At 45.3% G+C, this 25,818-nt stretch overlaps 3 protein-coding genes across 4 annotated transcripts; 1 reads left to right on the top strand and 2 right to left on the bottom strand.

Moving 5' to 3' along the window:
• Positions 1 to 5: 5 nt before the first annotated feature.
• On the bottom strand, positions 6 to 6,042 carry tmem47 (transmembrane protein 47). Its single transcript, XM_087835973.1, has 3 exons — positions 5,631 to 6,042; positions 1,801 to 1,941; positions 6 to 1,723 (listed from the first exon to the last, which is right to left on the bottom strand). Exons 1-3 carry the CDS (start codon positions 5,854 to 5,856, stop codon positions 1,545 to 1,547), a joined length of 546 nt encoding a protein of 181 aa, XP_087692099.1. The 5' UTR covers positions 5,857 to 6,042; the 3' UTR covers positions 6 to 1,544.
• A 5,065-nt stretch (positions 6,043 to 11,107) lies between these two features.
• On the top strand, positions 11,108 to 15,957 carry prrg1 (proline rich Gla (G-carboxyglutamic acid) 1). Of its 2 annotated transcripts, XM_006803301.3 has the most exons (4): positions 11,108 to 11,181; positions 11,716 to 11,757; positions 12,457 to 12,617; positions 13,886 to 15,957. In XM_006803301.3, exons 2-4 carry the CDS (start codon positions 11,748 to 11,750, stop codon positions 14,345 to 14,347), a joined length of 633 nt encoding a protein of 210 aa, XP_006803364.1. In that variant the 5' UTR covers positions 11,108 to 11,181; positions 11,716 to 11,747; the 3' UTR covers positions 14,348 to 15,957. The 2 variants fall into 2 exon arrangements, with proteins under 2 accessions (XP_006803364.1, XP_087691987.1); XM_087835861.1 differs by lacking the exon at positions 11,108 to 11,181 and having other exon boundaries at positions 11,281 to 11,757.
• A 339-nt stretch (positions 15,958 to 16,296) lies between these two features.
• Positions 16,297 to 21,043, bottom strand: cpox (coproporphyrinogen oxidase). Its single transcript, XM_006803302.3, has 7 exons — positions 20,358 to 21,043; positions 20,126 to 20,269; positions 19,940 to 20,050; positions 19,695 to 19,836; positions 18,645 to 18,863; positions 16,926 to 17,030; positions 16,297 to 16,838 (listed from the first exon to the last, which is right to left on the bottom strand). The coding sequence occupies exons 1-7, from the start codon at positions 20,917 to 20,919 to the stop codon at positions 16,754 to 16,756; spliced, it is 1,368 nt and encodes a 455-aa protein (XP_006803365.2). The 5' UTR covers positions 20,920 to 21,043; the 3' UTR covers positions 16,297 to 16,753.
• Between the last annotated feature and the right edge of the window lie 4,775 nt (positions 21,044 to 25,818).

Below are 25,818 nucleotides of genomic sequence, written 5' to 3'. Positions count from 1 at the left end.
CACAGTTTATTTTCTACTACATGTTTATTGTTTATCAGACCAGTGGGATGCATGCACACATTCATGTACTGTGATGTTGCAGGAGGGAGTTCATGAGCGCTATAAAGGAGCTTTAAGAAGATGGCCGTTACCACAGCACGCCGGCGTAGGTCCTTGTTTCACTCGTACACAGCACGTCTCACTCTGGCGTGGACCTTCGCTCAGACGCTAAAACCAAGTCTGTTGCCTTTTTCAGCTACAGCCTGTCTATAGGGAAGCAGATGTATTTTTAATGGTGCCTGTTGAGAGCGTTCTCATTTCCTACTGAGAGGGAAGATAAGGAGGCATCACACGGTAGGTCTGTGAGCACGTGCTGGGTGGTATGATCACGCACGCTCGCTCAGCAGACGTGATCATTTGCCCTCTACCTTCCTACTGCTGTGCTTATAACTAACAAGCTTTATTGTGTAAGCTGCATAACTTGGATATGATACAGTTTCCTGAAAAAGCAGGTGTGACTGAGGTTCTCACAGCAGGTCTGCTAAAGCCAAGACTTCAGGTGATCTCACGATCGGCCTCCAGCTCGACTCCTGTAGCTGGACATCCTAAACCAGCGACTGTCCTCCCTACGGAGGGCTCAGGTTCAAACAGAAGCTAATGTTTGTCTGTGGTCGTGGGATAATTGGAATTCCAGGGAGCGATCTAAAAATAGCAGCTGTGCTGGAAGCTGCGTGTCCCGGGTAAAAGGTAACTTTGAACGCTAGATGACCAAATTAAATTCAGGCAATGCTTTGCATTTTTTTATAGTTTTGTTCTCAGAACTTCTTGATGGCATCTTGTAAATCAGGTTTTGTGTAGAAGACACTCGTGAGTCATTAACGAGGTTTGTGTTACTTCCACCCATTCTGAAGGTGTTAGCTTTAGCTTCTGTTTGTTTATTGACCCAGTGATAATAGACACAAGCAGGACAGATGCAGTGAGTGCAGGGACGTGCTTTCTCCGATATATTAAAGTCTGCTGGCAGAGAAGAAAGCTTGGCCAGCCTCCAGTTGTTGCTGCGTCTCTGGGGAAATGTGGCATGTTGCATTCTTTAGGTGTGCCTCCTCAGTTTGTCCTCCTCAGGATATCACTTCAAAAGAACGTCTTCCTCTCTGCATTTCCTTCTCTTCTCTGATTGGCTAATTAGTCCATCAATTCCTCGGGGTAGGGGGCCGGCGAATCCATCTGTTCACAACAGACCTCGTGTCCAGAACTGAGACCTACTGGAGTTACACTTAAAGGGGACGCAGAATTATCTGACCGGTGCATTCGCTCCCAAATGAAAGTGCCTGGTTTCTTTTACATGACTGGATTCGCTGCCAACTTCCTAAGAGACCTCAGGGCTTCAGTCCAATGAGCAAGGACAGCATTTCAGACAAGTTCACAGTATCAAATACAAGAGCTCCTCTTCAGTCCTGAAAGTTTTAATGAGCATTTTTTTCCTATTTCTGTTTGTGCGATGTGTAACAGAGGTGCGATTACTAATGTGGACACTAGCTGGGTGAGCTCCCAGGTTTCTCCTCTTTTCAGTAGTAGTCTTCGTAGTTTTTGGGGTTGAGGCAGTAGAGGAGGGCGCCTCCGAAAGAGAAGATGGTGGATCCCCATGCCAGGCCGTAGCCCCAGTTAAATTCATGGTAGATCCTCAGACTGACCGTCTCGATGAACTTGATGGGGAAGAGAACCAAGCTGCACACTTGGAGCACAACTGCAAGGAAAACAGACAGTTCAGACGCGAGATGCATCGTTAAAGTCGGGGTCTTCCTGTGCATTCTCTTTACATACCTGCAGAGAAAAGCATGACGGCCACAGGCTTGTAGCAGCGACTCCTGGAGCCAAAGCACAGGGAGAACAGCGCCACGAGGAAGGCGAGCAGCGTGAGGGCTGCTCCCCCCAACAGCAGAGCCAGGGTGGCGATCTGCCAGTCTGAGACGAGACAAACACAGGGGCAGAGAGGAGGGAGGAAAGCCGTGAAATCACACTGAAACACAGAGTGACACAGGTAGCTAAAAAAAGGTTACTCTGGAGAGCCGTGTCGGCGCTGCTGACAGGAGGGAGGAGAGCGGAGACAAGATGAGGACGGATGAAGGGAAGAAGAGAGGCAGCAGAATAGGTCACAGGCTGCAGCGGGTAGCCGCAGTAATATTGCAATAGTCCCTAACAGTGAATAACACTGGTGCTGAATTGCCACAGTGTAAACAAACTATTTGTGGTTTGGGGCTGAGCGATGGCGGCGATGGCTCGTGATGTTTCTGAGCCACCGGGGACCCGTTGGCGGGTTGCAGATGAGGAAACCCTCAAACTGAGCACAGCCCTTTTTCTGGCACGCGCCTGGTTACACGTGCACATTTCCAACAGTCCAGAAATGGATCCCGATGGAGCAGAAAGGTGACAATGAGTATATCTGTCAGCTGACGACTGCTCAGCAGCATCCTCAGCATCCATCCACACTTGAGTGTAAATAGCTGTCTGCCCCAAACAGAAGCAGCTGTGAAAGGCAGAAAAATGTGATCGTAGGCTTCTTCTTCTTTTAGATGCCTCGCCTTTTTCTTGAGAAAACAGTTTTTCTTAGTCTTAATCAGCCACGGGACACCAACTGAGGACCTTTGAGAGACAATATATGTTATTGTTTAGAGATTAGGGGTCTCTTTCATTGCTTTACTGTTTACTTGCGGAAACAGGAGGTCTGCGTGTAAACAGGAGGAGGATATTATGATGAAGCATTTGATTACACAGGAGGAGATCATTTAACGTACGGTGGGTGGAAAAAGGTAAACATCACAGCATAAAGCGGATTGGGCTCTGTATACACAGCTCAGTATTACAGAGTGTGGAGAAGTTTACAGTGTAAACTAAAGTTTATTTAGTCTGTTTTTAGTACGTGTACGAGGTATTGTTTATGACGGAGTCTGGGAATAAAAAACGATTAAGCGTGGCTGAGAATACTTCCTCTCTGCTGAGGCAGAAAATCATTAAAACAGAAGAAAGTGACGGAGCATAAGCTGCTTAAAATACAGTTCCCACTCTTGTTGGAGGGCCGAGCAGCTCAAATATAAACAAACATCAACCACTTCTGACCAAATATGGCTCAGGATTTAAAAAACGGGTCCTGTCACCACAGGATGTTGGAGCGAGCCCACAAAAAGCCTTCAGCCCCCCTGCTTTCACAACCAGAGCGCCCCCCTCGCTGCCTCTCAGCAAAAAGGGAGGGTCACGCTGACTCGACCCGCAGCTGTCACAGACCCGTCGCTGTTGAGATGCTGTATCTTTCCTGGGTCGTTTCGGTGCCCGCAGCCCAACTTTATCATGAAAACAGCAGGATGCAGAAAGAAACTCATCTCAGAATTGGAGCGGATCCTGTTCGCTGTGCGAGACACAGCCAGAGTTTGGGTGCTTAAAGGCTTTGACGAGCAGGAAGTGCCAAACTATTAATCTGAGCCCCGCACGATAACAGATGGAAAAGGAGATACAGTACACGAGATCCAATCTGAGCATTAATTATGGTCCTCTGTGCGGATGTCAGGAACTGCTGAAGTGTTAAGCAAATAAATCCTTCAAGGCCCCCGATTCAGTTGCTTTGTCTCAGACAACTGTGGGAGATCTGTGTCACAGAAGTGCCTCGAGTGTCTCTCTCTCTCGCACTGTCACACAATCTCAGCCTCACTCTCTCAAGGCAGCAGGATGAAGGACTGTTTGAAGAAGCACCATCTTCAGTCGGAGGCTGCAGGTTCGTGTCCTCTGTCTCTGAGCTGAGGCGCTGTCCCGCAGAGCTCTGTGACCTCCCGTAAAGAGAAAGCAGGATGGGATAGCTAACATATTACATTATTAATACGCTTTGCCATCACTGCATCTCACTGAGCTGGACGTGCTCACACTCCGGCTCCACATTGATATCCTGAGCTCGCACCAGCCTGGCATCAACACACTGCTGCTGCTGCATTCCTGCCTCTATGTTGAGTCTGTAGCGTTTATACTTGACCAGCTCCTGACTAAATGTGTCTGAGAGAAACACAGACAGGATAACCTATATGCATCTGCACAAACACTGGAGCATGTACTGAGGCCATGCTTGATGTCCACCTAACAGCACTTTATTACAGTTTAAAGAGAACTTTGTGCAGAACAAGTTCAAAACATCTGAGTGGCCCAGCTGCTGTTTCAGACTAACAGGATCTATTTAATGACACTGAGGAGATATCGGGGTTGATGAGGGGTGGGGGGTGGTTAGAAACTGATTACTGGGATTCAGATCAATAAGCCCTAGCCAAGCACAAGCCTGAGGAAATGGGAAGTTCACTGTGTGCATTTACTGTGGTATGCTGCTGAGAGCTGACGCGGAGACTGCGTGTCTTTATATGGCACCAAAGTGCACTTTGTCTGCGCTGACAGAGGAGGAATGGGGCCAGAGCGGCCCGCAGTTACTCATCTCAGACAGAAAGAAAACATTTTGTCAGACTAACAAAAATGTAATTCAGCAGTCAGCACGCAGGAGCCGCTCAGAGACGGCAGAGAAACCAAACAGAGGAGTAAACACAGACAGGAAATGTTAGACTACTCTGGGATACAGCAGGATAAACCAGTGTACGCTTCAGGCACATTTACAAGAAAATTAAAGTGAAAACCTTCTCTGTGCATCAGTTTTGACTTTTTTTTTGCTTTTATTGTGTTGCAAGATGGATCGTTATCTACAAACTGTGGTTTGAACGTCTGCCAGTGCCTTAGACATGTCATAAAGGGCTGTTGCACTGCTTTACATATGCATTAGATGTTTTGTACAGCGCTACAAGCACTCAATAGGAGAGTTCAGCTTCTCTCTGTCTTTCGGTGGATTAGTAGCTGTGATGGAAATATGAAATGCTTCTAGGAAAAAAGCTAAGTGAGGGGACTCCATAAATAAAAAAGTTTCCCTAATAGAGAAAATTTCTGGAGTGTTTCGACTTGTTTCCCTGGTTACTAATCTGCAGGCATCTGGATCTCGGGGGAGTTCTCTGCTCCGAGCTGCCCCTGCTCCTTGGCCGGTGTAGAAACCCACACAAAGGCTCATTTTGATCGCAACAAAAGGCCAAATGAAACCCCAGCTGGACCGCTCCTGGCGAGGCAACATTCCCACATCATTCTGTGGCGCACTGAGCAAACGCTTTAAGGAAAAGAGTCAAACGGCCTAGAAAGAAACCAGCGCGTCTTATTAATCAGACTTTTTCTTGTACTCGATTATTTCCCAATTGGACAGCAGTGCGCAACACACCGCTCTAGATCCTATTTCATGCAGAAAATGTGGGCACTTTAAATTAAACAGGCAATAGCTAATTATAAAGTAATTAACATCGAGGACTCTCTGGGGTGATGCTTTATAATTCTCACCCACAGAACAGATTGGTTGAGCAGCGCACTCTCCGCGGGGACCCTTTGTTATCCCTGAGAGCTGTGCGTCGCACTTCCATTTGAATATGAATGTAGGTGTCTGTCTGCGCCCACTATCCTGCCATTTCGAGGGTGAAGCATCCCTTAAAACTACAACACCCAACTGGTTTAAAACTTTCAGCCAACATGGTGGCACGTCACGCCAGCAGCCTGTGTTAAGCGTGTCTGTGCGGGCACATGAGCGTCTTTCTCACCCGTGGCCAGCGTGCTGTTGCAGGACCAGTCCTCGGAGCTGACGGGCTTCCAGCAAGACGCCCACAGGGACAGGAAGTACTGGTCATCCGCGGTGACCCACGCCGGGCTCAACATGGCACCGACATCCAGGCAGAGAGCGAGAAAGACGCACACAAGTCCCACCAACTTCAGGGGCGTCAACGCCGTCACCCGCACCTCCTCTGTGCCGCTCACGGATGAAGCCATGTCTAAAGTATCTTACTCATTAAATAACAAATAGTAGCAAAAACAATGAAACAAATGCGGGAAATCGCCAACCTTGACCAGTAATAACTTGCGGTTGCTCCTCTTGAACGCGCACAGTGTGGTGGCGAGCCTGCGCTCACTCTGCGTCCCGAGCCCAGAGGACGCTGCCGCGGTGTGCGCTGTGGATCCGGCGCTCTGCCGACGGGACCGTGCGGAGCTCCAAATAACGGGGCTGCACCTGCTGGGTCCTAGTGCCAGAACACACACACACAGAGAACGAGTGTGTGTGTGTGTGTGTGTGTGTGTGTGTGTGTGTGTGTGTGTGTGTGTGTGTGTGTATTCTAACGCTCTCACTGATAACAGACAGACTTATGTTTCCATATTCAGATATTTGGGGCGCTCAGCTGTTGTCCTGCTCTTTGCAACAAGCTGCTTGTTGATTTGAGATCAGTTAAATCTGCGTGTACTTATCTTACAGACCTTAATGTGTTTGAGTGTTTATGTATGTTTTGTATTCATTTGGTTTCCAGTTGAGCTCATCTAGTTTCTAGGTCGCAGTTTAGTCCTTTGTCTCTTGTTTCTGTCATCTCCCCCTGTACTGTCTGTCATGTTTCATGTCTGTGTGGTCCTTGTTGTCAAGTTCGTGTCATGTCTGTCTCCATATTTCCTGTTTTATTTTGAAAGGGTCTGGTGTTCTTTGTTCGTTGTATTTAGTGTCACTGTCCTGTCATTAGGTTCATGTGTGGCAGCTGTTCTTCCTCATGTGCTCCCTGATCATCCCTGTGGGTATTTAGTTTGTTAGTCTTCCCTCTGGTCAAGTTGAGTGTTTTTCAGGATCCTGTGCAGGTTTATGTTGTTTTTCATGCAGCCGCACGATGAGGCTCCGTGCAGGTCATGTTCATGTCTGTTTCATCACGCCATGTGGTTCACAGTTTCTATGCATCTGCACAGCATTCTGTTCACAGTGATCATAGTTTTCCCTTTCAGTCATGTTAGTGTTTTTCCAGTTTAGGTTTCTGGTTTCAGGCAGCACGGTGGTTAGCACTGTTGCTGCACAGCAAGAAGGTCCTGAGTTCAAGTCCACCATCAGGTCTTTCTGTGTGGAGTTTGCATGTTCTCCCCGTGTTTGCGTGGGTTCCCTCCGGGTACTCCGGCTTCCCCCACCGTCCAAAGACATGCAGCTTGTGGGGATAGGTTAATTGGATAATCCAAATTGTCACTAGGTGTGAATGTGAGTGTGTGTTGGCCCTGCGACAGACTGGATGGATGGTTTCTGGTTAGTTGCTCTCTGTCCCTGTTATGTTTTGTCTACTCCCCTCTATATCAGCCCCAATAAAGGCTCGCTTTCAGTGTAAGTTCACTCCCGTCTCCTCACCTGTGTTCGCACCTGGGTCCACACACACACCTCCTTATAGCGCTTTATCACCCCAGTAGAGCGCTTTGTTTCAGACTGTTGGCTTACTTGTGGTTCCAGGATATTTAAAAGTAGAATGGGAGACTTAAGCTTTAGCCCAGTTTGGATTTGGGCACCAGACACCCTCTTAGGCTTAAAAACTGTATTTTTCATGAAGCATATATTTGGGGCTGCATCAGGTGACCCTGAATTCTCCCTCAGTTATTCTGCAGAAGGCCGAGGCTGCTGGAGGCTTCCCCTGATGCTATGAGTGTTTTTTCTTCCCGCCCTGTGTGTTTATACACCCCTCTGCATTTTGTTATTAATCCCTGGCTTTGTTCTACACCTTGTCTTTGTCCTGTCTCCCTCCCCTCACCACGGACCCGTCACAGCCCTTCAGTTAATAGATGTTGTTTTGTTAAGTTTTTCACTCCCTTAAGTCACTTTTCCAAAAACTGAGTGCAGCTTCTACCTGCTGATAGGAATGTTCTTTCTGGCTCAAAGGCATTGATGTTATTCCTGAGAGGTATGTTTGACAGATTATAGGCCAAGAAGTCATTTCTAAAAGTTTACATTCTTGCAACGATGGATGCCTGATGCATCCATAAGGCAGCTTTTTAGTGCAAGAGTCTGAGCTGATAATTAACTAATTTTTATTCTTTAACTGTGTTATTTTACAAATTGTAAGTATTGTGTACAATTTCACATCAGTTTTCACTGGTGTCTAAATGCATGTCACAGTGTGAGTGTTACAGTAGCTGTGTTTAAGTGTTTTATTGTAGGAAACAGGAAGTCCAAAAAGCATAGCTGAATATTCCTGAGATGCTGTCTGTGATCTCTATGTTATATGAAATCATTGTTCAAGTTGCATTATATAACCATTCAATATAAACCCACTGGACACTTTATTAGGTACACCTTGGTGGTACTGCTTTGACCCCTTTTTGCCTTCAAATCAGTCTCAATTGTTTGTGGCGTAGATTCAACTGCTGGAAATATTCCTGCAGCTTTTGGTTCATACATGACAGCATCACACAGTTGCAGCCGCGTGACGTGTACAGACCTTTCTCTGTAAATGATATTGCTATGTGGGAAAAATCCCAGTAGATCAGCAGACCGTCTGGCACCAACAACCACGTCATGCTCAAAGTCACTTACATCCTCTGTTCTTCCTCATTCTTCTGCTCAGTTTGAACTTTAGGAGGTTTTCATTTCTATGTCTACATGCCTGTATGCTGCTCCCATGGGATTCATTCACTGGATATTTGCATTAACAAGCAGCTGAAGAGGTGTACTTAGGTAAGGCAGAGAGGGTTTGGACATGTGTAGAGAAAGGGTGGTGGATATATTGGACAAAATGTGTCGAAGATGAAGCTACCAGGAAAGAGGAAAAGAGGAAGACCTCAGAGAAGGTTTGTGGATGTAGTGAAGGAGGACATGCAGCAGGTTGGTGTGACGGTATAGGATAGAGACGGTGAGATGGAGGCAGATGATCTGCTACGTGAACCCCACAGCAAATCTTCTGCAGTCACCAGAAGTGGAAGATGAGGGCTCGGCTTTTGTTCATCCTTTCTTTAGGCCAGCTTTGTTCTGATTGGCTGCCCTTCCCAAACAGAGAAGCTGGTAGGTGGAGCTGCTGTGCTGATAAAACTACTCCACACAATGACATCATCAAGAGTGCTTTGAGCAGTCCGAGGTTGTAACACCGACCGTATCACTTTAAACTTTATTAAAAACCTTATTCTGTCTCACGCAGACTCAGAGCTGCGGGTAGAAAGCTGCTCGTGTTCTTTCTAATTGAACTCAGTGATTTTTTGTCCCCAGGGACGAATCTGGGAATTAATTCATATTGATCACAAATGCACCCTGAGAGAGACACAGACGAGTAAATTAACTTCATAGCTACATTTAATTAGAAATGCAGCATCAGCATCTGTGTTGGATCCTTGTTAGTTTTAGGTTATAGACAGTTAGCATGAAAGGAAACTGAAAATAAAACACAACGTTTTAAGTTTCACGAACCACTACATTGATATTATATGCAGGTCTGTGATGACTTTGTGTGTGTGTGTGTGTGTGTGTGTGTGTTTATATTTACCCATCCAGCCTCCTGATTACAATCTGTTTTCATCAGTAATGATGTTGAAAGACTTTGCCGGCAGGAACATTTGACCTACACTTTGGTAAGACACACACACACACACACACACACACACACACACACACACACACGACATCATAACTCATCAGTGTTAATATGCTGCTCGGAGTTGCATATTTGATTGCTCGTCTAAGGCACAAAATATCAATGCTCAGATTGAGCTGTTTTAAATGACTGACACAGAACACCGAGCACGAGGGAAACCATGTGGAAACAACGTGAAATGAACAATTGTATCTTCCTCTGCCACGACGAATTGGAAAATGTGGTGACGTGAGCAAAAAATGAAATGTCAGGCAAACGCTAGAGATGAATATGTTCTTTAATACTCTCGTCGCTGAAAGAGGTTTTCTGTATCTGCATATTAGAATCATCCTCACATCCTCACTGTCTCAGCTTGGCAAACATTAACGTCCCAAAGTCTCAAACCAAACAGAAGGTGTCTGTGAAGCTTCTCAGTCATCCAGGTCATCGCAGTCTAAGGAGCTCGGAAAGAAAAGCGTCTGGACTTCTTTAAGTTGCTTGAAGACGTTTTACCTTCATCCAAGAAGCTTCTTCAGTTCTAAGGTCAAATGGTGGAGAGTCCCAGATTTAAACGCAGTGGGAGTTTCCCCCCAAAGAGGATCCTCAGGGGGTCCTTTGTCCCTCTTTGGGGGGAAACTCCCACTGCGTTTAAAACACAGTGTACCCCTTTGGCCTCTACAGTTCTCCTGTGAGCGGTTGGCGTCATTGCTTTCCTAACACTGTACAACACACATAATGTATATTTAGCCACCCTGATGTTTCTGATTGTTAATTTAGTTCATTTATTGTCATCATTGTGCCTGTTTTTGTTAGATGCTATAAATGTGCAGTATGTGTGTGCCACAAATGTGTTTTAGGCGCCGTTAACGCTGAATATATAATTCTGGCCAGCTTGGAAGTTGTGATGGGCTGAGCTAACCCTCTCCACTGTTTGTATTTGGCCGCAGGAGCCAGTAAGTTAATGACTTGGAGGTCTTTCTTTCTTTTACCTTTCTTTGTCAGGCACAACGCAAGAACACACGGTTACAATAGCAAGGGTTCGATTTATTCTATTTTAATATTTTCTTTCACTTTTTGTTTTTAATTCTGCTTAGTTTCATTTTAGCGTCTGTGATTTGAAAGCATGTAGGTTCAGTTTGGTTTTTGTTAGTTTCAGTCTTTTTAATTATTATTGTTCTGAGGGTGTGGTGTGGAAAGCAGGGCTTCAGTATAGATCTAAGCAGCTGACTCAGGCTTAGACATCCAAACATGTCAATCAAAGCCTTATCAGAAACGTGAAAATGTTAGATACAAGATTAAAATGTTTTACCTAATTAACTAAAACTACGAATATTTCCTCTTTATTTTGTTTTATTTTATTTGAGCTAGTTTTCCAAGTTCACAAAATAGTTTCATTATTTTTTCATTATTCTTTATGTTTTTTGTCACGATTTTAGCTCCGTTTAATTAACAAGAGAAAACAAAAACTGCCGCCTTTCATTGATGACCTTTGATTTTCATTGGGCGGCCTATTTGTGAACTAACTTACATAATTAGATTATTGGTTACATTTATGTATCTTTAGTTATTTTTCCATATTTACCTGCTATTCTTCGTCCTAACGGCGGCGTGTCTCTTTAACTCCGGGCAGTGCGTGAAGCCGCGATACCAAACAGACCTTGTGCGCCTGCGCAGTTTGTACAACAAATCTTTCGGGCAGCGGAGGAGACGAATGGTCGCTAATGCGCATATTTGGGGACGAAAAAAGGTAAGTGGGAGCGATAGACGTTGTGTTTGCAGCGACACACGGTTTCGAGAAGCAGTGAAGCCCGCAGCGTTTGGCGGGACTCTCTCCCGGGAAGTCTTTGTTTGTGTCCTGTGTTGATGACCAGATTGAATTTAGAGGTGAAGGCTCCGCGAGCCACTAACCGACCTGTCGGTACACTGACCCGCTCAGCCGCACACAAGCTAACCTAACAGACCGTTAGCACAGCGCCGTGTCCGCGGTGGCTGTTTGGGGCGGAGGCGCTTTGTGATGGATGATTGTGCTGATGGTCATCTATTTTTGGATCCCGCTGACACATCCGGAGCGCTGGACGGCAGCCGCCATTGGTCGCTGTCACTTCAGCCACGGATGTCTCGTGGTCGTGGCGTAACGACGCCCTTTACCGCGTCCGTGTTAGAAACCGCGCTGCTCATCTTTAAGTAACCAGAGGAAAGGGTGCAGCTGCTGAGATGGAAGTTAACTGTCATCATCAGCAGGTTCGGAGCTGAAGCTTAACGCCTGTTTGCTTTTCTGCAGATAAACCCCCCCCAAACAGACCCGCGGGAATCATGGGGAGTGGTAAGTTTACCCACAAGCAGAGACGGAAACACGGATTCCTCCTTTTCCTGCTCTCGCTTGTTTTTTCTCTTCTATTGTGTTGGTTTTCCACATTGTCCATGCCAGTAAACACCGCAGTGTCCCCCCTTGTTAGTAACAATTCCCATTCTTTCCGGGGGGAAATTCCTGTTTGGATTTTGCTCTTTGTCCTTTTTTTCTGCTTTTAAGCCTTTTGTTGATCCCATTCCCGGAGTTATGAGTCAGACAGCCATTCCTTGTTAATTTGGGCATGTTGTGGCATCTGGCTGTTTCTTTGTGGAGTTTATGTTTATGTTCTGGGTGTGAGGAACAGAGGGCCACCTTGTCTCTTCAAGTCCGTTCTTCCAGTTTCTTTTATTGGCAGAGGGACGGATGCCTAAATCAAAGGAGCTTTTGTCTTTATGTAGAAATGTGGGCACGGACCAGCGCTCTGCTCGGCTGCCTTTGTTTCAGTCCCCACCTCGCTCCCTCTCCCAATTTTCCTCATTATTTTTCCCAGCATCTCTATCCTTTTTGCCGTCCTTTCACAGCTCTCTAAATTCCTCCCCCATGCTGTTCTGCCTGCTGACTCGTCCTTACTTTCCCATCATCTTCATTCCTTTCCTGTCTCTGCTTGTTGATTACTCGCTCCTGTCTTTGCTTCCTCCCTCCTCCACTCATCTGCTGTTTCCCTCGTTCCAGTGTTCCTGCCAGCAGAAGCGGCCCACTCGGTCCTGCGGAGGCTGCGCAGGGCCAACTTCTTTCTGGAGGAAATAAAGCAGGGTAACATCCAGAGGGAGTGTCGGGAGGAGACCTGCACCTATGAGGAGGCCCGGGAAGCTTTTGAGAACGAAGAGAAGACGGTGAGAGGATAAGGACGCGTGTCACACAGCGCACATCAAAACTCCAACAGGAACCACGCGGCGTTTTTCTTTAACAGGAAATCATTTCCCATCGAGAAACAGCTTAAAGTGGAAGATCCTTTATTTTCCTCATTCTTATAGATGAGGACAGAATTATTAGCCCACCTATGAAAAAGTCTTTCCCAGGTGCTTTTTCAACAGCATGTTTGTGCACTGCTTCAGATTAGTTTGACGGGGTCAGTATTATTCGCCCTTCTGGAAAAACAGAGCTTTTTATCGTGTCACCGCACGAAGCACTGCTGGGAAATGATGTGATTTAACTTGGTGATGCTCAGAGCTTCCAGAATCAGGATAAAACTGAAGGTTATTTTCCTATTTTCACTCAGTATAAAAACTTCAGCGAGGGTCTGAGCATCAGGCAAAGCAGGAGATGGATATGCAGAGTTTCCACCGTAGAAAGCAGAGTGTTAAACCACAGAGACGATGCTCGTGTTTGGAGAGAGAAGTGAGAGGTGTGCAACCAAAGAGCGCTGGCTCCACAGTGAAACACGGGGGTGGGAGTATTGTGCCGTGGGAATGCTTCAGCCCACTTTAAACAGAGGATGGAAGGAAATATGAAGCTTTAGAAAGAAAACCTCAGACAACCAGCAGCAAATCTGGGTCCTTATTTGTCTTCCAACCCAAAACATGCCTGCTGAAGAACAGCGACGGGTCTGCACGGAGCCCTGACACCAGTGCCCGTCTGTGGGGGGGCTGGAGATCAAGATGATCAAGTGTGGAGGATCTTGGGAGATTCACTGAAGAAGACACGTGTTAGCATAGGGAGCTAATAATTCTGACCCTGGTAGTAAAATAACATAATCATCCAAAAAACGAGGATGTTTGGATGATTGAAGCTCCTCGCCCTTTTTAAAAGCACTTGGGAAACACTTGAAACATGAAAACATGGCTTCCACAGGCCAGCATCACCAGTGCAGAGTAACCCACGCTAACTACAAGTGATATTTTGTGGCGTTCATGTCCAGCAGTGAGATCCTGTGGCGAGAGCAGAGCGAGGGTGTTTGTCAGAAAGTGATGGCAATCAGCAGGAAGAACAGCCCAGCGCACCATTGTGTGGCGGCTGGAGCGCGGTCACGTGTGCGCTCACGTGTGCGCTCACGTGGTCTCTGTTTGTCTGGGTGTTGTTGTCGTTTCCTTTGCAGTGATCTGGATAAAAGCGCTTGCAGTGGGGGGGCTGTTTACTGACCGTGTGGCTGTTCTGTGTGCAGAGGCAGTTCTGGGAAGAATATGTGCGTGAAAGCAGCCCGCCCGGAGGCCTGGAGGCAGCGGTGGGCGGGATCCACTCGCTCTACCTGATTGTGCCGCTGCTGCTGGTCGTGGTCATCATCGCCGGCGTCGCAATCACCGTGTGGCGCTGCCACTCCCGCAAACGCTCACAGCGCAGCCCCAGCATGGGACTCTCGCATCACAACAACGTCTTGTCGGTGGTCTCTATGGACCACTGGGGGAGGGAATACCACGGCGACCAATCAGAACTCAGCATCCACAGCAGCCCGGCGTATCCAGGCTCGGAGTTTACGTCGGGGCGCGGAAGCGCTGGCGACCCGCCGCCATCTTACGAAGAGGCTGTGGGCCACACGGATGTCCAAATAGAGACGGAGCCCCCCCCCCAGTACGAGGACATAGTCAACAGCAGCTCTGTCGGTGTCAGCGGGGGCCAAGGGAAGTGAACGTGTTGTTAACCAGCAGCCTAACAAAAGCCCTAACACACACTAAGACTATTATTGTTTAGCAGTGCTACTGCTGTGGTTTCACCAGCCCCCCCCCTGCAATCCAACACACACAACAGAAACACTAATAACTGTTTGGTCAGTGGACTAATGCGATCATTCGTGCTGGAACAGACGTGGCGTTGAAGGAGCGAGTGACGGTGCGATACCTACACGCTGCAGCTTCTCCTCACGCTGTGTCAGAGCTGCAGCTTCACAAACAGGGTTCGTGTCACAGGTGTGCGACCAATGCTTTAGTGACGCTCGGTACCAACTGATGCCAGTTTGACACCCGAGTAGGCGGCGTCACATCATCTGTTTTTCATCTTTGAATACGTCCTTGTCAAAAATACTTTGTTACTCAAAACATTCATCCACAAGTTTGTCGTTGTACATTTGCTGTGTGACTCGATCATAAGTGAACTCAGGCTTCACCAGCAGGTCTCGTGGTGGGCAGGGAGCCTCCAATGAGGGTTTTACCTGTAAACAGATGTCAAGGCATAATATATATATCTTTAATTTAACCAGGAAGATCCCATTGAGATCAAAAACCTCTTTTTCAAGGGAAACCTGGCCAAGATGGGCAGCAGCAGGTGTCTCCCCGTTACAGACTCAGTTAATATGCCTTAAACCATGAGGTGACTCGCCAAACCGAAGCATTGGTCCATCTTTAGTAAACACTTCTGAATGTTCAAAGGGAAGGAGGGCAGTGATGCGTCATTACCTGCTTATGTTTTGGTAACGCCTGTAGTTCATGCTGTCCTCGTGAGGTTAGAGGTGTCTCCGTGCTGTTTAATGGTCAGGACTCACTGGCCCATGAACACTAGTGGGGCCTCTGACAGCTGCTTCAACTGTGGACACCCTCCTTCCCAAACGGACCTCCTGGATGTGAAGCTGCAGCTGTGCCACAGTTACTGACGTGCACATAAATGTGGGGCAGGAAGCAGCAGAGACGGGCTGTCAGGGGAAGCTTGTGTATTTACAGTCACCGTGGATAAAGTCTATGTTTAGCATGAGTAATGTATCTATGTAACTGTGTATCTGTGTGCAAACATTACGGGGAGGCATTTTTTAAAGCTTAAAGGCCAGTGACTGCACCGGTGCTGATGTGACCGTAGTACAGTCGGTGGTGAATAATGAAGGGACGACGCTCAGAATGAGCCGTTTCATGGAAAGTAGGACCGTCTGGTTTCACTCTGCTGTGTCACTCAGCAGTAACAATGACGTTGTAATCCTCAGAGTGCTCAGTCTCTGTGAAACACTGCTGCTGCTGCTGCATACACTCTAAAGCCAAATATGTTGTCACTAATGCTGATCACTGTCACAGCAGAGCACTGAACTATGGCAGCGTGACCTTTGAGCCTCAGCTGTGACGCTGAGCTGACTCGTGCTGGTAGACGTAGCAGTTTAGGTTCGGTCACTTGTTGTACTGTAACTTAACAGAAGCCTGTTTTTACAAAAGCCTTATCGAGGAACAACACGTTACATAACACTAAGAGTAAGGAGCTTGTTATAAATCTTTCACTTGTGCAAAAGCTTGAATTCATTTGTAATAAAATATTTAAAACGCACTACTCGCTGCATGAATCTTTCAGCGTCTCGAGAACATGTTCAGTTTGTTTGGGTGAGCACTTGTTGCCCCCCCGCATTGTTACCATCATCACTCAAAGGGACAAATTATTCATCGCCTGGTGGTTTCCCAGGCTCTCACAAAGAGATACATTTGTATCCAGTGTGAGCTTCACTTTATTTTAAAGAAACAGAAGAAACTAGAAAAAGACAGATTCTTGTTTCCACCTAACCTGTGACTCACATTCGTCCTCTGTGGGTCAGAGTATTGTTTACTGCTGTTCAAACAAACCATAAAGTGATTCATTAACCACAAATCAAAGACCAAGCACAAAGCAGAGCGTGGTGAATATCCATTTATTCATTTCATGGCAGAAACAGTCATAATTGTGGACATTGAAAGCAGCTTCTATTAACATTAGCAGAGCTGACACAGTGGCTCAGTTTGTCCTTTTCAGGTGTTTGTTGAAAGCAAGCAGAGGACGGCGTTAACAGCCACATTTAGCTGGTCATAGAACAAAACGCACGTTTAAAGGAGCACAACGGAAGTGTAGCTGACCTGAAAAGGAGGTCGCCCATTAAGTCACATTATTTGGTCTTGCAGCAAGCAATGGCACCAAGCTCATGAACTGAGTTTGACATTATTAGGTTAGAATTCAGGGCTCGTTTGACAAAATGAAAAAGCTCTTCAGACATCTACAGCTCAGTGTTATAAAAGCAGTATTAAATGTTGCCCAGCCGGTCGATCAGCCAGCTTTATAAAATAGATGTTTTTGTCCAGTCCCGGGGGCGCTCCGGTCACACCCAGTCTTTGGGGTTTCGTAATGCATCCAGCATCTCAGCCTCCCGGGTGCCTTTGGCAGGCTCGTGCATGTACTCCCACCTGAGGATGAAGAGTGATTCTGTTACCACGCGACGCGGGCAGCCTGCGGTCGACACAAGCGAGGTGCAAACAGAGGCAGCAGCTTACCTGGCGGTGAGTGGGAGGGACATGAGGATGCTCTCGATTCTCGAGCCGGGCGTGGCCAGGCCAAACTTCACTCCCCTGTCGTACACCAGGTTAAACTCCACGTACCTGCAGAGCAACACATCCTCACTGTAGGCTCAGAACGTGCTGTTCATTGTTCAAGGTGATCAGGTACTGTATGAAAACACAAACCGAGGCAGCCCATCCTCTGGTTTACTTTCACAGGAAGAATATTGTAATGTGTGTTTATTCATTTAGTTTTCTTTGTTACTGTGACAGGTTTGTGGGAGAGATGCACGATACCACTTTTTAATGTCCAATACCGATATCATAAATTTGGATATCTGCTGATACCGATATGAATCTGATATAGTGTTTTTTAATCAATAAAACTGTTTTATTAATATCTTGCTGCATTTTGTAAAAGTTCATACTCAAGTTTTTTTTTAAAAACACTAAAGCTATTCTGTTACACCTGTAAGCAAAAACTGTTTTATAGTTCAGCAATACTGATCAGTCTAATAAACGTAAACCTCCACCATCCTCCCTCTTCTGGTATTTTAAAGAGTACTTAGCAGAAATATTAAGCAACCCGACTAATAGGACTGAAAACGCCCCACAAAAATAAATAAATAGGGAACACCCCCCCCCCACCTCATGATGCTTAATCGATGTAATCAACTTTAATTTAATGCGTGTAAAAGAAAATTCACAGAAATAAATTATTTTTCCACAATAATTAAATAGATTCAACATCTTTCTTCTACAGAACTGCAGACTGCACAGATGGTTCCCAAAGGAAAAAGTACTACAGCTTACTAGGGTATATTAGACTTAACAGTTACTATATACAGTAATGGACTTCTATACATTTTACATCAGATTAAAACTTTGGGTGTAAGAGTCAGATAATTAATTATTAAAAGCTCGACATTTTAAATGAGAGTAAGAAAGAAAAGCATGTCTTTGTGCCCCCTTTTCCCTGTTCATGCCCTATCGGCCCCCCTGGCTAAACTTTGCTAGCTCCGCCCCTGCACAGTTACGTCAGCTGTAGAAAAAGATCCTGGTGTAGAAATAATATTAAATAAATTCTAACAACAGCTGATCAAGCTTAAACGTGCTGCTGTTGTTCAGCCGCTGGTTTCCTCTTTCTGGTGCAAAGTGAGACAAAAACAAAGAAGAGAGTTGATCAGCTGATCATTGATCAGTTTGGTGATTGAAGCAGGAGAGAGAGAGGCAGTCGCTCAATATATCGGTTGTTAAGCTTAACGTGGGAATGCTTTACAGACATTCAAAGATGAACTTTGCTTTACTTCTCTGGGATCACTTCCTCAGAGATGAAAGCTGCAAATGCTGAACCAGACCGCCGACAGGCCTCGCACGCCACAGCCGCTCTGTCACGTGACGCATACTGCCCCGACATGCTGAGGTTATGAGCTGAACTTCATGTCACAAGTTTTGTGAGGCGCTTTCTGTATGTGCCAACACTTACCACACTGAGCTAATCTGAACAATCTAATCACTCCACTGGTTTCCAGCTTGCTATCCATTCTCAAACTCGCCCTTTAAGTCAGTCTCTGTGTTGTTAGCGACTCCCTGCCAGGATCCACTCCAGCTTCAGACCACACTGCAGTCAGAGCTCTGTCAGGAGCTCAATCACACAAGTGAAGACTAAACCTGAGACGGCAGTCACTGCAAGTCTGTGGCCTGAAAAACACTCACCGGCCTCGTCGGACCTGCTGCCAGTCCTTCTCCTCATCAGAAAAAGAGTCGTTGAGATGTTTGTACACAATGGGCAGATAGCAGGGCACCACCGTGCGGGCGCAGCTCTTGACGAAGCTGAACACTTCCTCCTGATTCGGGGAGTCCAGGTCGTCAAAGAAGATTCCTCCTATACCGCGGGTCTCTCCTCTGTGGCGGACGTAGAAGTACCTGTCACACCTGGGCAACATGCAGTAATATATACTGAGACAGAAGCAGGGCCAAATAAATACCCAAATATATGGCATGACATACGACAAATGAAGTCTGAAAGACAGATTTGCCTGTATGTTGATGTCAGTATTTATAATGACAGAGTAATGAAAATTTAGAAAGTAAAATGAAACGTTTAAAGAAGCTAAAGATGCAAGAGAAACGTCCTCTCAACCACGTTATGAGCAGTGATGTTCCACAGTTTGTCCACCAGAGGGAGCTCTGCAACTTCTGTTGCTTGGATCACCACAAACACACCAACTCAGCAGAGTCAACAAAACAGCAGAAATATCTTAGTGAGGATTAAAAGTAAATATACATTGTGTTTATGTTATATTTTTCCTGAGTGAAAAGGAAAAACATCGGCCGATATATCAGACTTTTAAATCATCAAACGTCAGTAAAGTTATCAAAGTTCCAAATGGGCTCTAAATGAATTAACAGCAAGTCGACTGAAAGCATATCTGTAGAGACGTAAACTGTGCTACATTTAGTGGATGAGAGGGGTGCCAATCGTCTCTGTAAGAGGAAAGGCATATTTATGAAAACATCACATTATTCCTTAAATGTAAATTTTACTTCATACAGCAAACATCAGATAAACCACACCCATCACTTCCCACTGAAGTCAATCCCTGACTAACGTCTTGGCTCAACGGTTTTTCTGCAACTGCAGATTTTAGGCAAAGACTTCCTCTTATCATCACTCCACAGTGGGGACACACCCAGTGTAAATCTACACACAGATGCGTACGTGCTGAAGTGCAGGGCACGAGCGTGGGGCTAACCAAACCGTACCATTTCTTAAAGTCGGGGTAGTACTGTGGGTGGTGCTTGTCACAGGCCTCCTTCAGGGTGTTGTGGAAATGAAAGGCATCTTCCTTATCTATATACACCGGGGTCAGGTCTGTGCCTCCACCGAACCACCACTGCTTAGTGCCTGGAACAAGGAAGAAGGAAACAAAGGTCATCATCCACTCCCACACTCAGCTGTGTCACTGACACAGAGCCAACTGCTGATGTGATGAAGGCCTAATGCTTACCATCTTCCTCCTCAATCTCAAAGTATCTGTAGTTGAAGTGCACAGTGGGAATATGGGGGTTTTTGGGGTGGATAACGGAGCTTACTCCCATGGCAACAAATGGCAGTTTACCTGGGAAAAATAAAGACACCAATATTAAAGTTTAAACCGCTGTGATCAATAACACAAATCGCAGTATTAACTCACCATCTTTCCCTTTGAGGACCTTTCCTCTGCTCCTCATCTGCTTCGCAGCCTCCTCCGTCAGGTTCCCAAACACCACTGACACATTAACACCCGCCTTCTCAAACACCTTTCCGTCCTGCATCACACAGCTGATGCCTCCACCACCTGACACACACAGTCAGTTTACTTTTGCTTCTTTTAAGCAAATATAATCATGTCACACTCTGTTACACTGTACGTGGAAGCGCCTCACCTTCCTTCCTCTTCCACCGGTCAACCCTGAACTCCCCACCGTCCACTTTCTCCAGGGCTTTGCAGAAGTCGGCCTGAGTCTCCATGATCAGCATCTCCATCTTCGTACGCATCTCGTCCTTGTTCCCCTGCAGCACACTAATGTCAGTCACCGGCGGAGACATAAAGCCCCGGCATCTCTGAAGAATGTCCGCTTCTTCCCCCGTCTCCTTTGCGGCTCGGGGGACCCTCGTTGCCATCTCTGCGCGCTGGAAGTGGTCAGTGTTAGCTAGGAACCCCGCTACGGCCGCCGCCGCTGTTACTGCTGCGGCTCCGCTGAGCGCCAGGGCTCCCCTCCTGGTATTTCCGGACCTGCCTGCGGTCCCATGGGACATGAACCTCACGCCGGTCCCCCTCGAAAACCATCTCGTTCCCGGAAGCAAAGGCACTGACCGACTGTGGGTGGAGGCTAGCCGCGAAACGGACTCTCCGGCACTAGCGAGCCCCTTTAACGGAGAAGTTAAACATCGTCTCGCGGCGGTGTAAGCCGTTTTGTTCACCGAGTAAAAGACGATGGTGGCCATCTGTGGACACGATTCTCTGTCCGTGTGTCCGGCCGCTGCCTGTCACCGTGTTCTCGCCACCAACTTAACACTGTGTCAGAAGTTTCACCTGCGTGATCTCAGGCATGTTTTAGATGAAGGGGCGTGGTTTGCCAAAGAAACGCAACATGGGAAATGTTGTTCTCCATTATCGCGGTGCGGAGCTCAGAATGATGCATGCCTACACAAAACTCCAAGACCCAGAGTTCAGCGCGCCACACAAACGTTGCATTCAAAGACTTCAAAGACTTCTCTGTTTGGGGACGCATTTAAGGACCTCTGTTTCTCCTATGTTTGTTCATAACATTGATTGATTTATTAGACTTCAGCGGGAAATCTTCGTCTTAACTTCGACGACGTAACCGGAAACCACATTTAACTCTAACGCTGCAACCTCCCACAGCTTTCAGGTCATTGCGGGCTACATGTTACATATCCTGGGAGGTGCACATCCGGTTACATGGAAGTTAAAAGGAGTTTGTGCTTACTTCCTAAGTTATGACTTAGAATTGCAGCAGAAGTGTGAATCAGACATTACTCTTTATCAGTGAGTCTAAATATAAAACAAGCTGATTCCCTGTCACTGTACAGTCATCTGTCAATGCGAGAAATCTGAGAAAAGCATCAAATGTGAGCTGGACGTGTAATTCAAATGTTACACGAAAAGTCACGCTAGTTTGGGGTGTCAAACATAGGGTCCAAGGGCCAGAATAGGCCCACCACAAACTCCAGTATGGCCCACTGGATGTCTTTGGAAAATGTGATGGGAGGCAGTTTGGACTTCTAACTGTACTTTCATAAGTTTAACAGCTTTTTCTACTGACAAACACCACCATGGCCATTCAAACTACACCAAAGTAATTAAGAAAAAGAAAGAAACAGAAGTTTCACTGCTCCTACAAACATAAGATCAAAGTGGACCGTATGTGGCAACTGATTTAAAACTAGTTAGAGATCTCTGCTCTGGATCTCTGCGTTTCTTATCAAGAAAAAGAAAAAAGTATAACAAGTAATGATTAAATATTTTTTTCATCCATCTAAACTGGTTTGATCGTCCTGGCATTGTGCGTACAGACTCGCTATCATATCTTCTTCTTCAGTATTTTTAATTATAACGTGTCTGGTTACAACATTTCTGGATGTAAAATCCCCAGGCTCTATGGCTTCCCTTCTTATACCTTTTTATCATTATCTGTAACAACGAAAGAGTTTCAGATTAGTGTAAAGTTTGTGTTCAGGGTTTTGACGCACTGAGCTGCACTGTTGGAGGTGGTCAGTTCTGTGGAGCTTCAGTGTTTCTCCACACTTACAGAAGAGGCAGTTGGGAGTAAACGGGAAAAGAAAGGGTCTGATAGTGACACAGGAAAGGTAGAAAGGTGATAAAGAGGGTGGGGGAGATAAAGAAAAAACAGGGGTTATGAGGAGGTGGACAGATAAGAGGTAAAGAGATGGGATGGGGGAAGGCTGGGGTAGATAGAAAAATGTTAGGGGAAGGGTGGAGACAAGGCAGAGGCATGGGAAAGATAAAGGAAGGTAATAAATAAAATAAAATACATATTCAAAGTGGGAAGGGACGAAGGTTTGATGGGACTGTGCTGTAAAAGGTGTCAGACTTTTAGTGCAGTTCTTTCAAAGAGCCAGAGGAAAATATTTCTCAAAGATTTTTATTCTGATTTCCTCTGAAGCTGTTGTGCTACATGAGTGCCTTGAGGCAACTGTTATTGTGATTTCATGCTGTATGAATTAAACCTATTTGAATTGATTTGAACATTATCGACTCTGTCCTTCTGCCTTCTTTGGATTGTTTATAGTTTTAGCAGGAAGGCCTTTTCCTGGCGCCCCTGGCTTATTTGATTGACCCTGATTGGTACCACTTGGTTGTTGTGTCTCTTACTGCTCAGAAATTAGGCTCTTTCCTCTTCTGCTTAATCTCTTTGTTCTTTTAGCTGTATGTTAGTGCCTGTTAGTGTCTGTTAGTGCCTGTTAGTGCCTGTTAGTGTCTGTTAGTGCCTGTTAGTGTCTGTTAGTGTCTGTTAGTGCCTGTTAGTGTCTGTTAGTGCCTGTTAGTGTCTGTTAGTGCCTGTTAGTGTCTGTTAGTGTCTGTTAGTGCCTGTTAGTGTCTGTTAGTGCCTGTTAGTGTCTGTTAGTGCCTGTTAGTGCCTGTTCAATTCAATTCAATTCAATTCAATTTTATTTATATAGCGCCAAATCACAACAAAAGTCGCCTCAAGGCGCTTCATAGATACAGAGAAAAACCCAACAATCATATGAACCCCTATGAGCAAGCACTTTGGCGACAGTGGGAAGGAAAAACTCCCTTTTAACAGGAAGAAACCTCCGGCAGAACCAGGCTCAGGGAGGGGCGGCCATCTGCTGTGATTGGTTGGGGTGAGAGAAGGAAGACAGGATAAAAGACATGCTGTGGAAGAGAGACAGAGATTAATAACAGATATGATTCAATGCAGAGAGGTCTGTTAACACATAGTGAGCGAGAAAGGTGACTGGAAAGGAAAAACTCAATGCAATGCTGTTAGTGTCTGTTAGTGCCTGTTAGTGTCTGTTAGTGCCTGTTAGTGCCTGTTAGTGTCTGTTAGTGCCTGTTAGTGTCTGTTAGTGTCTGTTAGTGCCTGTTAGTGTCTGTTAGTGTCTGTTAGTGCCTGTTAGTGCCTGTTAGTGTCTGTTAGTGCCTGTTAGTGCCTGTTAGTGTCTGTTAGTGCCTGTTAGTGTCTGTTAGTGCCTGTTAGTGCCTGTTAGTGTCTGTTAGTGTCTGTTAGTGTCTGTTAGTGCCTGTTAGTGTCTGTTAGTGCCTGTTAGTGCCTGTTAGTGTCTGTTAGTGCCTGTTAGTGTCTGTTAGTGTCTGTTAGTGTCTGTTAGTGCCTGTTAGTGTCTGTTAGTGCCTGTTAGTGTCTGTTAGTGCCTGTTAGTGCCTGTTAGTGTCTGTTAGTGCCTGTTAGTGCCTGTTAGTGTCTGTTAGTGTCTGTTAGTGCCTGTTAGTGTCTGTTAGTGCCTGTTAGTGTCTGTTAGTGTCTGTTAGTGCCTGTTAGTGTCTGTTAGTGCCTGTTAGTGCCTGTTAGTGTCTGTTAGTGCCTGTTAGTGCCTGTTAGTGTCTGTTAGTGTCTGTTAGTGCCTGTTAGTGTCTGTTAGTGCCTGTTAGTGTCTGTTAGTGAGCTGAAGCAGCCTTAACTTTGAAGATTTCCTACCTGCTGTGCTGCGACCTCAGCCTCCTTCTTTTCATTAAACACACAGAAACACATTTCACTGTGTGATGAGACAATATACGTACACTGGGAGTAGCACCCTGAATTCCACATACAGTATAATATGTGAAATAGTTTATTCATTAAATTATTTTAAATACTTTACTGACTTTGCTAATGTTTTTTTTTAACAAACAATTGGCTGAACACGTACAGCAGCCTGGCACTGACTCAAGAATCCATATTTACACAATAAACATTATTGATTAAACAGTAGCCCATATTACTATTATTTACTAGCAAGGCTCTGTGCAAAGCAAAAGACACTGACAAGGGAAAAAGTCAATAACAGGCTAATCTGGATCAACGCCTACTCTGTGGTGGCAGCACATACAAAGGGATCCTATAATGATGACACCGCAGAAGTTTTCCTGCAGTCAGGATTCACTCATAACACTTTTCATTATGTTGCATGCATCCATAAACAACATATATAAGTAGTGCTTTATAATAACTTCACACTATTTATCATTATTAAAATATTAGTAAGCTATTAGCAAGTGCTTAATTAGTGTGTCATTTATAAATACAGATATATGATGATGACTGTGATTAGAGATAAACATATCTGTATTTATAAATGACAGACTAAGGAGGGGTAATGATATATAAATGATGAATTAAACACTTACTAATACCTTACTAATGCTTAATACTGTGACATTATTATTAAGTATATATATCCAGTTGCTAGCTTGATAAAGTCGAGCTCTCTTGCTGAAAAGAGGCAGAAACTTGTTCCCACGTAGTGTGCACTGTTGCTGATTCTAATCATCCACTAGTGTTTGTTTTATTGACTCGTACATAAAGAAATACGAAATTTACTTTTGAAAAGTAAACACATCATATAATGTGTTCGTTTTTATAAAGTCCTGAATCATTCACCAGCATCTGCAGCATTGCTGCCACAACACTTCATGCTGAGGCTCCTTTCAGTTGTTTCATGTTTGAGAAACATCTTGCAAAGGTTCACCCTTTAATCACAAGCTTATTATAAACAAATGAGAGCATGCAAAAGTATAACTTCCAAGATTTTTAAACTACTTTGGGGTGAAAGTCTAGAGTTACTTACTTTAACCGTATGCTAACCATTTACACATACTTCTTATCAGAGAGGTGGTTGGAGATAAATGACTTCCTTGTTTTATGTGCCTGCCTTTTTTATTCTTTAATAAAACCCAAAATTAGATTAAAATGTAAAATTGCAAATAAAAACGGAATGCAAAGAATCTCATAAACCCAAGTTTTATTCAGAACATAACATAGAAAACATATCAGTGTTTAAACTCTTGGTATTCTGGTTTTGTTTACATTTTACACGTCGTCCTGACATTTTTGGAATTGGTTTGTTTTTTTATTCTCACGGTAGATAAAGAGGCGATCTTCTAAGTGCAGCCTCTCCTGGCTCAAATGTGCGCTTTAGTTTTGTTTAGTCATAAAAATGTGCAATAATGGAAAGACTCGCACAAAAGGACCTTTAAATGTAATCAGCCTGGAAGAACAGATAACTCATTTAATAACTTTATTAAATATTTAGTCTTTTCATACCTCCTGGCTTTTCCCTCATGTTTACGCTGGGTTCATGGAGATTTTCTTTGTGAATGCGTTTACCGGGTGGCGTGCG

This window comes from Neolamprologus brichardi, chromosome 23 (genome assembly GCF_056152115.1).
Source record: "Neolamprologus brichardi isolate AB-2024 chromosome 23, ASM5615211v1, whole genome shotgun sequence".
In the NCBI taxonomy this organism is placed as follows: domain Eukaryota; kingdom Metazoa; phylum Chordata; class Actinopteri; order Cichliformes; family Cichlidae; genus Neolamprologus; species Neolamprologus brichardi.
The sequence above is the reverse complement of the archived record's forward strand: the minus strand, read 5'-3'. Positions and strand labels throughout refer to the sequence as shown.

Coding starts and splice junctions, on each gene's coding strand:
- prrg1 (XM_006803301.3), top strand. Junction 12,618..13,885: donor TTGAGAACGAAGAGAAGACG/GTGAGAGGATAA, acceptor TTCTGTGTGCAG/AGGCAGTTCTGGGAAGAATA.
- cpox (XM_006803302.3), bottom strand. CDS start 20,919: ATGGCCACCATCGTCTTTTACTCGGTGAACAAAACGGCTTACACCGCC. Junction 20,051..20,125: donor GGTCCTCAAAGGGAAAGATG/GTGAGTTAATAC, acceptor TATTTTTCCCAG/GTAAACTGCCATTTGTTGCC. Junction 18,864..19,694: donor TACCCCGACTTTAAGAAATG/GTACGGTTTGGT, acceptor CATGTTGCCCAG/GTGTGACAGGTACTTCTACG.
- tmem47 (XM_087835973.1), bottom strand. CDS start 5,856: ATGGCTTCATCCGTGAGCGGCACAGAGGAGGTGCGGGTGACGGCGTTG. Junction 1,942..5,630: donor CAACAGCACGCTGGCCACGG/GTGAGAAAGACG, acceptor GTCTCGTCTCAG/ACTGGCAGATCGCCACCCTG. Junction 1,724..1,800: donor CGTCATGCTTTTCTCTGCAG/GTATGTAAAGAG, acceptor TTTTCCTTGCAG/TTGTGCTCCAAGTGTGCAGC.